The following is a 13,529-nucleotide window of genomic DNA, read 5'->3' on the forward strand; positions in this document are numbered from 1 at the left end:
GACAATATCCTAATAAAGAAATGCTTTCTATGTCACGATGTTAATGTTAATGTTAATTCCTCCACCTCCAGTCTTGCTCTGCTCATGCATCTTCTTGTTGGCTAAAATTAGGAAATAAATAAATATTGAATGGAGTGTCCAGAAAAGCGATATATAAGCATAAGCAATATGCTTATATATAAGCAATAAGGGTGTGTCACTAAATGATGAAAGGTAGTTGTTGTGATATGACTCCAGTGTAGAAGTCTTAATGTTGGAAGTCTTTGGTGGGTTTTCTTCAAATTAATAATGCTTTTATTGTGCAGTCTTGGTTATATGTGAAGGCAAACCTTTTTGTCTTTTTTAAATAAAGGCCAGGAAGCCTTCTGCACTTTAAAAGGCAATTTTTCTATATTTTTTTATGTGAAGGTCCCCAGAGCCACACTACCTGAAGCTGAGATCTTTCACATTGCGTAGTTTTTCATGGTACTTCTCCTTTTCTGGATTTTTCATCTCAGTCAAACTATATCCCTTACATGAGACAGCTCAAGCTTACTGATTATATTCCTATATACAATATATGAGCCATGAAATATTGATTCATGGGAAGATGAATTAATTGCCTCAAAATAAATAAATATGCTGTAAATTCAGGCAGTAGGCTTTACTTCTTCATGCCATTCAAAACAAAAGCTAAAGGGTAATTCCACATAGAAATGGTAGGGTGAGATGGAGAAGACAGGAATACAAGGGAGAGTGGTGAGATGGGGAAAGCAAAAGAAACAGAAAGTGAGAGTGGCTTGAAATTAAGGAAGAGGAGCAACAAGACAAATCCAACAGAAAGTGTGTATAGCAGCAACCTGTGAACTGGAATGATTTAAAACAAATAGCCAATTGTTAAGTGCTTGGCAGAATGTGTGAACCCAGTCTACCAATTTTGTTTGTTTGGTATTTGTCTTGCATAGCTATGATTTCCTGTGAAAACTCAGTGAGAGAGGTCGGTGTAATCATAATTGGGAGAGCTATATGAATTCTATTTAAGATTATGTTTTTTCTTTATTAAGGTAAAACGATAAATTCTGTCAGCTTTAAGAGATCAGGGGATGTTTACAAAGTTAGAATTTAATTAACACTGAATTTGTATGATCTGAGAAAATGGCAGTTTTCCTGCGGTTAATTGGTACTTAATTTAAATTCTAAGAGAGCACTGAACTGCTCAGCTCTGTTAGCAGTTAATTTTAATGTGATACAGTCCGCCCATGGCATAAGCAGTTTATGAGCAAAACCCATGCTTGAAGTGTTTTGATTCCAGTGTTTCAAGTACAAGCTTATTGGAGTAAATCTTTTGGCTGGTAAATAATTCTAGCCATACTGTACATTTAGCGTATTCAGTGGGGAGCAAAGTAAAAATACAGACCATCAGTCTAGAGAGATCTTTGATTCTCACTGCTCTGACATGTACTCAGAAACAATTGGCCAGTCTTCTATTTCCCTGATGAAAATGGCAAGACACTTTCTGGAAGAGGTGAAAAAATTTGAGATTTCTGGAAAAGTATGTTGCCCTCTGGGATTTTCAGAAGTGGCCAGAGAGACCATGTAGATGTATACATTTAGGTAATGCATTTTCAAGCAATAGAGCAGCAGAAAGTACCAGCATGCATAGCAACTGTGGACAGTTAAAGTAACTGTGCATGAGGGTTACTATTTCTATTTAAACACTAATCTTACTGTTGATCTTAATTCAAAGTCAGTTCCCACCATATCAAAGGAAATATTGAAGGCACTTCCTCAAGATATCATTTTAATCTGATTAACTGCACCCTGAAAAACTTTGCGAAGGACATCAAAAACAAGTAGGACCTACTGTATAAAGACTGACAAAATGAGTGTCTGGGAAAAGTCTTATAGATGCAAGAATAAATGTATTTTTTAGTTCCAGGAATAAATACTATGTGAGATGAAAACAGACTGTGATTGTTAAAATGTTGCACAAATATTTAGGTGGCAAGTTGAAGTTTTGGAGCTATTCTGATGGAACACACATGGGAGATATACAGTGGTTAAGGCAAAATACTATACTGTTTTCTGGAACCATTTCATTTTTTAACATACTTTAAGTGACTTTAAGCTTTTGGTCACATTATATCAAAGGTACAGGAACAAGAAAGACAAGAAACAATTTTTAAAATTGAAGAATTATTGTCTTGATTCTCCTGTTGTGGACATGACCAAACTGCCATAAGATAATCTTAACAGGACAGTGAAAAGATGCATCCTAAGTAAGCTCTGGGAGGCTATTATGACTAAGTGGACAATGATGCACTACTAGACGACAATACTCTGCAACTTCATGTGCTTACTTCATGTAGTTGTTATTGCTAACAAGGAGCTGTATTCGCTCAAGAAATTTCAGCAATAAGCTAAAGGGAAAACATGTCTACTGAAGCGTTTTCTTTTGGATGATTAATGTATTTTTATACAAATCAAAAAATTATGCCTGATACTTTTGTTTTCTTGGTTTTCAGTATTTGTTTAGGTGACCATAATTTTGAATTACTGTGTGTTTATAAATACCCTTTCCCCTTTAGATATTTATATACAGTCTTTCTGATAGATATCACTGATATCTAAGATGCAATATTTCCCCACACAGTAATGGGCAGAATGCAGGTACTAACAATTCTTCTTCACTTTAATTCAGTACCAAACTGGATAAGAATCATCCCCAGTGGGAATGTAGCGACGTTTTGCCTTAAACTTCATCCTTCTTTCACCCTGCCAAAGACTAGGCAAGTAAAGTTGCCTATGATTGTCAGCTGGAATAGTTATTTTTCTATACATTAGTAAGTGGTGGGCCAGTCCCAGAGCACATTGTGAAACACAAAGCAACCATGAAGCAGAAATACATTTATCACTGCTGCCTGAAAAACAGAAAACTGCCTTTAGTCAATAACTGAATTTGCTTTCTTTTTTGTTTTGTTTTTCTCTTGCATGTCAAATGTATTTATTTCTGTGAATAGTAAACTGACATTTGAATTGAATGCTTTACATGTAGTAAGCACAGTGCACAAAATCCTACTGCCCTACCATACAAAAATATGACATCTTAGAATTAGATTCTAAGCATATCTGTATGAGAAATGTTTTTGAACTTTAGTCATATCAGAGATTGCACATATTTTCAAAAACTGGCTCAAAATGCCATTAAATACAATGCTTTCTTTAAGATATTTGATAGATATTGGTAGTTTTGACATTTTTATTGACAGTTTAGAATAACAACAAAGGTTTACAGAGATTAACATTTTTATTTACATAATAAAGTTGAGATTAATTTAGGATCATACCAAAAAATGTAAAACAGCCAAAATACTGACCCATTGCAGGACAGAATTAATGTTTTTTTTTACTAAAAATACTTTTACATCTTTGTTTACATGAATTTCCAGAGAAACGTAAAGAACAACTTTAAGTACTCCTGACAATATCAGCAGTTTCATTTCTTCTCTTATACTTTTGCCAGTATTGGCATTACTGAGATTGTTCACTCACCATTGAGATTGCATTACCACATCTACGTTTTTCTTTTAAGTTTTAAAATACTTTCACAGTTTGATTTAGATATATAGTCTAGTCACATTTGCTTCTCCAGTGCCAATATTTCAGTTGTCTTTATTATAGTTGGTTGAGGGGTTATAATTATAAAAGTGCATTTTTTATTTATTGTTAAAAATACATTTGGTCATTACACTAGCATATAAGTAATAATTATTATACCTCTACAGTCAGGGCATACTAAGCAGTGTTATTTTGGCTTCTCCAGAAGACTGGTAACTCAGTATCAGGCATGAAAGTTAATAAGATGATTTGTTTTACATTAAGTTACATAAATCTGCTACACAATATTTTATGCTGTAAATGGATATTTACAAATCTGTGAGTTACCAGTGACTTGCCTTCTACAATTACATTCTATTTTGAAATTGAGACAAAATATCTTAAAAGGCAAAGAGTGTACAGTACCTGTGTCCTATCAGATGCAGACCCTGTCCAGGATTAAAGCACTCTCTTAAATAAATGCTAAATGAATAGGAATCTACTTCAATATTTGAAAACATCATTATCTTATGAGGTCCGTGGATTCCATAATAAGAAATCAATATTTCCAACAATATAAAACAGCAAATTCCTTTCTTAAGATTACTGTATACTTCTAGTGCTGTGATAACCTGTTCAGATTCTGGTTTCTTAGGCTGTAAGAAGGAGGTGTCTCTTTCATATCCAAGTCACTTCAAGTCACTTCTTCCTCTAGTCTCTGACTTTTGATGATTTGATAATCAGCTTCCCACATCCTGTTCCCAATTATCTGAACATCCAGGCAAGGAAACTGGTTAGCAATGTTACTGTATGATGACTTCAAAAGAGTTACAGGGTTCAGTGGCTGAGATGGCAGAAAATGTTCATGGGTAAACAATATCCAAGTCCATGAAGAGGGGCTTGCATGGAACTGAAAACAAAAACATCTCAAGTCTCACATGGGGTTTGCACCAAAACACCTTAGTGATGCTGCAAACATGTGGCAAAAGGGTTTGTGGTCACACAAGACGAAATTGGAACTTTCTTGTCTAAATGTGAAGCATTACATCTGACACAAACACGATATAGTGCACTCAGTCATGCCATCCCTACTTTCGAGCATAATTTTCTTAAAGTTCTATGAAGTAGGAACTGGGAAACTGGTCAACATTGAATGGAACACAGACGGAGCAAAGTACAGGCCAATCTGGCTTTTTACTTGGATAAAAATTCACCTTTCAGCAGGAAAAGGATTCAAAGCATGAAGCTACACTGGAAATGTTCATTAGTAGCCCAAACAAAGTCCACAATTAAATCCTATTGAAAAGACTTGAAAGGAATTTTCCTTAAGAAATCCCCAACCAACTTGAGAGAACTTTTAATGGAAACAAATTTCCATGAACAATGTGTAATATTTTCAGCAAGCCCGTGTTCAAAATTGGTAGAGACTTAAGAAGACCTGCTGTTGTAATTGCTGACATTTACTGTAATGTGTTGTACCTTTAGAAAACTCAAGTTTGAGCATTCAGGGTTTAAATAAAATATTAAGTACAAAAATGTGCATGCAAAATGTTATAGTGGTGCAAAATGGGGCCAAATAGGAAAGGTCTGAATACTTTTGTAAGGCACCGTATACCAGTAATAAGGAAAATTGACATTTCAAGAGCCATACAGAAATAATACTGACCTTGACTCTAAGCTATAAATCACTTGATTCAAACCTCTTAAATGGATCTATTATGTTGTTTTGCTTTCAACTATCTCTGTCTACTGGTAATTTATTAGTGAAGACCTCATACTGTGCAAAGACGCAGTGGAAAATCTTCCAGAACATAATGCAAAACGTGAAGGCCTAGATGAATTCACACATTGTAGTCAATCATATTAATGGAAGGAAGTATTAGTTTAATTTGCAGCACATAAGAACAAGGAGAATTAACCAATCCTGTCTCTACATACTGTTAAACAAATAGTATTCCAAGTAGTTCAGGATGTAAATGTCACTGAACTTACAGCTGAAGATCTAAAAATGGAATTATGTTTCTAAGCTGGCACTTCAGGGGAACAATAATAGTATTGTTGACTGCACAAATGGATGGAAAAAACTCACAGCATAATAGCAAGACACAAAGTAGGGATCTGTGTAAATAATTTTGTGTTGCAGTAATCCCTGATGAGCTACTGTATATCTGCTGGCCTAATTCTAAGTTTATGTAACAGTGATGTTTAATGTTAAATGAGTGGCCAAATAAGTAGCTTATAAAAACTTCTCATTTTAGTACTAATAGGAGGATACCATCTGATCCAACATCATAAAAAAACGTATTACTGTATGGGTTATCTTAGGCCCTTAAGCACTTCATCCCCCTTTCTGCTGAAATCGTTTAAAACAGTTGTAGTGTATTGTGCTAACGCTTTTATGCAAAGGAAATTGCAGAAATTCCTATTGCCTTTAAACAGCTGTGTTGGCATAAAGTTGTATAAAGTACATTGCTTAAGGGTACATTAGAAGTGGTACCACTTAAACCCATTAAACGTGAACTTTGTGTAGGACCTGATGTACTTAATTATAGTTTGTCTTTTCTGTTAATTCTAGTAATATGATTTTTTAAAGTAGCCATTCCTTCTCTGCTAGTTCTATATTGAATTTATCCCCATTCCATTCTTTTAAACTCTGCGATTCCCATAGTCTGTTTTAAGCATTCTTAAAACTCTTTTTGTTGAGATTTATCTTAAAAGTGAACATGTTACAGACACTGTTCTCCAGTGTTTCTTTTACTTTTATGTTTCTAACTCTTTCTTGATTTAAAAAGATTGTATCAAGAAAACAACCATTAACCATCTCAATGTTTATCTTAGGAGAGTTTAAATCTTCCATTATTATAGTATTTTGTTGATGTATGCAGTTCTAGTTATGTCATGTAATAAATATGAATATGTTTGATAATATGGATGGCACTGTGGTCCAATGGTTAACATTACTGCCTCACAGTGCTGGGATCCTGGGTTCAGTTGTGGATGTGGGGTGCTCTCTGCGTAGGGTTTTTTTTGTTCTCTTTGTTTTCACATGGGCTTCCTCCAGGTACTCCAGTGTCCTCCCACTGTCCAAAGACATACTGGTAGGTTAATTAGTTTCTGGGAAAACTGGCCCTTGTGCAAGCGTGTGTGTGTTTGTGTCTGTGTGCACCCGGCATTGGATTGGCCTCCCATAAAGGGTGTATCATACCTTGTGCCTGTTGCTTGCTGGTATAGGCTCCTGGCTCTGCTACAACTCTGTACTGGATAAAGCTGTTAGAAAATGGGTGGATGAAATTTTAAGAATTGTAATAAAGTAAGTCATATAATAAAGCACAATTATGACTAAGTATCAAGGACTATTGTTCACCCTAATAAGCAAGTACAGTATATTTGGCAAATAATGGATTTGTTTGAGCTGCCTGACTAGGAATCCAGAGATATGCCAGTCTGGCTCTTTGAGCAAAAAACAAGGAGAAAAAACTTGAAAAAACAAGAACCAGGCCTCATTTCCCATTTTAACAGGGAGTCAAAGTATTTCTAAAATATCATTTGAAAAAGAGAAACAGCCAGAACACTTTCATAAATCTCAAGTGTGCATGTGCTATGAATGATTTAGTGAGTTTTGCATGAAATTGAATTTTAGGGCATAAAGGAGATTAAAATATTAAATCAAAGCCACGTCCTGGGGATTTCCTGCTTTACCTTTTATCAATCATGCGGGCAGAGCCAGCAATGTAAAGTTTCTTTTGTCTCACGATCCCAGCGCAACTCAAATTGAATATTAACAGTCAGCAAAATGCGCTCAGGAATTTTAAGCAAAACAAAGAACCAATAAAAAAAGTTATACTTTGAGGTGCAATAGAGAAAGAGCATGAGGTGCTGCATTCGGAGAGAGAAATTAGATGTGTCTGAGAAAAAAATCTTCCCCGCAGGGGACTCTGTCAATGAGAAAGAAATGTTAAGCTGCTGTAGAAGGATTTTACAGGTTTCCAGGACCGTGTATCTAATCACATTGTGTAAGAAGCAACCTCGTATGGCCATCTGCATTCTACTCTAGTTCTTCACTGCACAATTATCCTACGTTTATTCTCCTGTGGTTATAGAAATATATTAGAATTTGTGTCATGTAGTAGTTCTGCAAAACCAAAGTAAACGGAACTTTAAAAGAGGTATTTTAAAATCACAATATTATTATGTGAGTATTATAACTGGTTTTCTTTTACTTCCTACAGTACCTGAAAGTACATGTGGAGTGGCTGCAGGCTACAGTACACAATTATCTTGCTTTCACCCATTCTTCCAAAGGCCTATTTATTATAATGTTTTTGAAGCTTCCTGGTTTTGATAATACATTCCCTCTGCAGGCATTGCAATTATAATAAAGGAAGCTGCCCAATTATTAAGCTGCAATGGTTCTTCTTGCCACTGGCACATTGCTGGAACCATAAAATGAAAATTTAGTCTACCAATAAAATTTACCATATTTTGGTTTGCATTGTAAAATGAACTGTTCCATTTATGAAAGGGTCCTAAAATGTTAAAGAAAAAGATGATTTGGAATTGGTTAGTGTGTTTTGAAACTGTTATTATTACAGTATATATCTCGCAAAAGTTTTGAAATTTGGTTCCTTAAAATGTTGCCAATGAGAAGCTTACTAGACACTGAAAAGGAAGATAATACAGTACAATTGCAAATATTTTTGCTATCTGCCCTACAGACATTAGTTTAAGCTGACAAATGGGAAATAATCACTGACAGGAAACAGACAGGACTTACAAAAATCATTGGGGGGCTCAGACACTCTGAATTTAAATCTTATAATTATTGTTTTGGATGCCTGACAGTTTTCAACATAATAAACAAGACAAATGTATAACTATGAAGCTTAGATTTTTGTGAGTAGCACCACCACATATTGTGTTTATCTTTCTGTACCAATCTGTGCATTCAAAATTGGGTTTTTACTTAAAACCTGCAGCTGCTTGACTATTTATCCACTGATAAAGAAAAGTACATAGATTTCATTCTAAAGCATGCCTCATCAATTCTGGCAAACTACTAGGATAAATATTTCTGGTATTTGTATAGTCCTTTTCAGAGAAAGGAGGAATAAAGATGCAACAAAACCAAATCATGGAATCCAGTGTGAACAAAAGACATATATACCACTTCTTTTCCCAAAATCCAATAAGTTCCCTGTTAAATTAATCAACACTTGAAATTATGGCAGCATTATTGGGACAAAAAACAGTAATCACCACCTCACTGTATAATCCATCAGTGAGAATAAAGCATTGGTAGTCTTTTATTTTACATTTGCTTTTGCAGAATTTGTATACAAATTGTACATTTACTTTTATATTTTTGTTTTACGGTCCTTTTGTTTTTCAAGACACATTTTATTTTCTAGAGCTGATTCAAACCTGTATGTTAGGTGATATGATCTTGAGCAGCTAAAACTGAATACCAGGATATGATGCATGTGCTTCTTTTCACAGTTAGTGAAAATGCCAACATGCCAAAAACATTTTTTGTCCTGACATTTTCTGATAGATTGTGTTTTTAATGCATCCCTATCTTTAAGTTCTAATGTCAGTGCACTGTGTGGCTCAGCAGTGGAAAAGTCTCTGAAACCATTCCTTATTTTGTTGATTTTGTTCCTTACGTACGAAGGGAGATGGCAAAGGCCAGGTTGTCATTAAGAGCTGTGGGTACTGTATATCCAGTAATGACTTACAACAAAAAGGTTTCTGGAGAAACTTTGAGATGACGAATTAAGGTCATAAGAAGTATCAATTTCAGTCTGTCTTTCTCAGTGTATATATATATAAAACATTATATTTAATGCAATATCTGTGTTCTTTTTAATTATTAAATTGTTGTGTTTATTAATTATTAATATTATTGTGTTTAAAGTTTGCAAATGTATTTAACTTATAATCTAGTCTTAAACCAGAATGTATTTTACAATGATTTAATTATTATTTTTCTGTAGTGTTAAGGTGTTTTTTTATTACGATGTAGGATTTATGTTTATTGTCTTCCTAAAGACTCTGCAAAGCAACCAAATAGCAACCAAGGGAGGGTGAGCTAGAGTGCTGTTTTTGCTAGTTCCATCATGTTGCCAACTTAAAACAGCATATTCCTGCCTTTTCCACACTTCTCCCGTGTCTAATCAGGCAGATGGAGTACTAATTTTTCACAGTTTATCTATGAAACTGAGTCCTGCATACAGATTTGTAAACAATATATTGATGCTGTTTATAATCTGCAATGTTGTGAAGAACCATGCAGTGGAAAATAATGGTGGTTTTCACTGCCTGGGTTGTAACAGTGTTTCTGTCTCGCTCTGCACTGGGAACATAAACAACACTCCCCTAGAGTGCATTGATAACAGTTCTCAGAGTTCGAAATCATCATTGTGCATGTGACAGGTTGCAGAGATCAACATCCTAGAATCCACTGAAAACATACACATATACAGTAGCATAATGCTGACAGCTCAGAGCTCACCACTGTGCAAGTGCTATAGGGACATCAAACTGTGGCTAACGAAGGCTACACTGGTGTCACACCTGCTGCCAACCTGCCCAGGATCATTAATGTTAATACATTTACTTTGACAGGAATTTAATTGGTGAAATAAGAGAAATGTTATTATTAGCAAACAAATGTGAGCCATGCTTTAAAAAACAGTAATTTTATTTTCTTATAATTTTGTTCAGAAATAAAAGAGCAATAAGGCAGCACCCTCAATGCCCTCTACATAATGATCAGTCACACATCATATCAGAGGAATCTCTCAAGTTTCATAGAAAAGAGCCACTCTTGGCTTCCCATATACATGTAAACAGTACTGTGTGGCACATTTGGCTTAGCAAGTAAACAGTAGCTGTGAGGCAAATTTGGCTTAATTTTAGAAACCCCTCTAGAGCTGAGAAATAGCGTGCAATATACCTGCATTTGAGTAGATAGATTGCATATATGAAACACTAGATGCTCATAGCCCCAGAGTATAGTCTGGAACTACCATAACTAGTTTTTGACAGCTTCTCTCAGAGGATTGTGAGACACAATCCCCAAAAGCTATGACTGCTTTTATGCTTAATTCTCAGTTTTATGACATCCTATTATATAGATACAAAAGGTCTCCTCCATGGGGATAGCAGATGTGTGATGAAAATAGTGTTGTATGGAAAATGAAAATAGAGGGATTCTCAAGAGAGAAATCGAAAGGGTTGGCGTGTGTGGGAGAGGGGGCGTTCTGTTTTGAAATGTTTCTATAAGAGCCTCAGAATACATTTTAATCTAAAGAGCAGCATGAGCAAATTAAGTACAGATGTGACAATTCTTCTTGCTTCAATAATTATTAAACCAAAGCATTAGTAGTTATCATTAGTGTTTTACTGCATGTTATGACTTGTAGATGATGTGTGACTTTAGTGCATGTTTATGTCTTTATGCCTTTCAGCAGTGGGAATTTACATTATTATCTTCAGCTTTTTTATTACTTGTCCAAATAAGACTGACAAGAGACTATGCTGTGTATAGTAACAGTACCAAATAAACACAGCTGCTTCCTTTGAAACCTTTCACTCAAAGAAAAGTAGAAACAGTACAATACTGTATAAATCATTCTGCGTTAAAATACTATTACAAATACACGTTTACGAAAATACCAGACAATGACCGATAGAATAGACCTAACAGAATAAATAAATAATCATAATCCCAATTTGTAAATGATTTTTCCTGCATTTTTTCCTGAGGAATACAGCATTTTTTCAAAAACAATATGGTAACCGATTTTTTCCAAGGATCTAATCAATTTAATTTATGTTTGCTTCAGAATAAAAAATGTAGGCTTGATGATTTAATTAATAAGAAACAATTTTTCGAGGAAATGATGATTATTGTTTTTTAACAGGTACTTCCCCGTCAAACATGTGGCTTGTTCACCCACACAATATTCTACAAGGAGTATCCTGGGGGCCCCAAAGAGCTGGACAAGAGCATTAAAGGAGGGGAGCTCTTTCTAACAGTTCTACTGAATCCGGTAAAACATGCACTGTGTTTTCAAATCTTTTATTGTCTGTTGGCATTGGTAGATTTCCTAGCAGGCATTGCTTTCTTACTATCTGCCAATAAAACTTCAATAGAATTCAGTTCATATGATTTCCTATCCAGCACCTCCATGTTTTTTTCTACTTCAGAAATTCCTTTGTTGATGAGGATGTCTGCTCTGAATCAACATTTCAGCATTAAGATGACACAAGCACAAGACCATTGGAAATCACTCAATATGATAGCATGGCTTGGTACTTTGATGCATACAGTATAACATTTCTTTGGTTAAATAATAGTGAAATGCAGTCACTAAAGTACTAGAGTAAGGTAATTCAAAGGTGTAACATTTCATTCTAATCCTTAGATTTTTCCTCAAATTAATTTTTGTTCTTCCTTTTTAATCAATTACCCTTTTGACTCTCAGAAAGCAGGATTTTGTAAAAGATCTAAGGATTTATTGTGTACACTTTGATTTTGAGTATTCTTATACAGAGATCTGAAGAATGTAAATTTTGAATTGAGAAATTGACCTTTGTTGGCAAGAATTGCATATGACTTGTACACCCGGGCACTCTCAGTTTGATTGTTAATGTTTGTGTGGAAGAGAATAAATATGGATTTATCACTATATCCCTAAAACTACAAAACAACTTAATAAAACATCCCATCACATAACATGTTTTATCAGATATACCTGTATACATAATAGAAGGTCTAGAGTCTAGAAGGTCAACAAAGTTTAAAAAGCTGCTGGATCAATTTAGATCACCCAGGAACAGAAAATAAGTCAGCAGGAAGTGTATAATCACATGATGGGGATTCAGATAACAATGAGTACCCTACCACTTCACAGAGAAAAGCATGACATCTGCTTATTTGGCAAAAACACAAAACTCAACAAAAAAACCTTAATGGCATTTTTAAATTATCAAAGTTATGTTACATTGTGTTTATTCAGTGCCCCATTTCTTTTCAGTAGGCTTTTTGTTTTGATATCGTAAACCACATTATCACTATGTAAGTTTAATACAGCTTACTGTTCATTTGCATTTTCCTAAAGTAAAGCATTATTCTGCTTTTAAAGTTATTTCAATTCTGTTTTTGTAGTATCTGCATCATGTAACATTTATTTTAGCAACCTTTTGTGTGAACTGTATATCCTATATATCCCTGTTCCCCAGGGTGTCAGAAATGTAACATTGTGTTTACATTAATTATTATCTGACTTATATGTCTTAAACCATATTTATGGAGGATTCAGGATTAAGATATAGCTTAGATACCAAACCAAGGATGTCAGTGTTAAGTTCAATACACCTGGCCTCCATGCTTTCATTTCATTTTTACAGAAGAAACAAAAAGCTTAGATGGCAGGTTTGTTCCTACAAGAAATCTGTTGTGGCCTTAAATCACTTTGTTTCCACATTGAGAACTTGGTTATTTTATCTGGTGGGTATTTTTCATCATCTCCCTTAATTAAGGAGATGCTATTTTATATCATTCATTTTTCATTACAAAAATTTAATAACCCAAAGCAATTGAATGTTAGTTATAGTGCGATCAACTGTTCTCCTGAGCTGGATCTCTTCCAAATTTCTGCAATAAGACAGAAAAGGCATGTGTATTCTAATTTGAATTTCATTAAACTATTGATTGTTATTAAATTGTAATTGTAGTAATGCATTTAACGTATACCTGTGGAATGGGAATATCTTATATCTTAATCTCTTACTTTGTTTGATTATTATTTCTGTTTGGCCATTAATGTGATCATAATTGGAAATGTTGCTTTATATGTGGCATTCAAAGAATAAAAAAAAAACTATTTTGTACTTACTATCTCATTTTGATTCAATATACATAAATACAGAGTTAACTTGTGAAGCAG

At 34.5% G+C, this 13,529-nt stretch overlaps 1 protein-coding gene across 6 annotated transcripts in view; it reads left to right on the top strand.

Moving 5' to 3' along the window:
- Nucleotides 1-13,529, top strand: part of ndst3 (N-deacetylase/N-sulfotransferase (heparan glucosaminyl) 3) — a 305,314-nt gene that overhangs the window by 231,990 nt on the left and 59,795 nt on the right. For all 6 annotated transcript variants that reach the window (XM_088636282.1, XM_088636317.1, XM_088636298.1 and 3 more), the window contains one exon: nt 11,502-11,630. In XM_088636282.1, coding sequence (XP_088492408.1) covers nt 11,502-11,630 — 129 coding nt within the window. The remainder of the gene's footprint in view (nt 1-11,501; nt 11,631-13,529) is intronic.

Source organism: Lepisosteus platostomus, chromosome 1, assembly GCF_059453375.1.
Source record: "Lepisosteus platostomus isolate fLepPlt1 chromosome 1, fLepPlt1.hap1, whole genome shotgun sequence".
Lineage (NCBI taxonomy): Eukaryota > Metazoa > Chordata > Actinopteri > Semionotiformes > Lepisosteidae > Lepisosteus > Lepisosteus platostomus.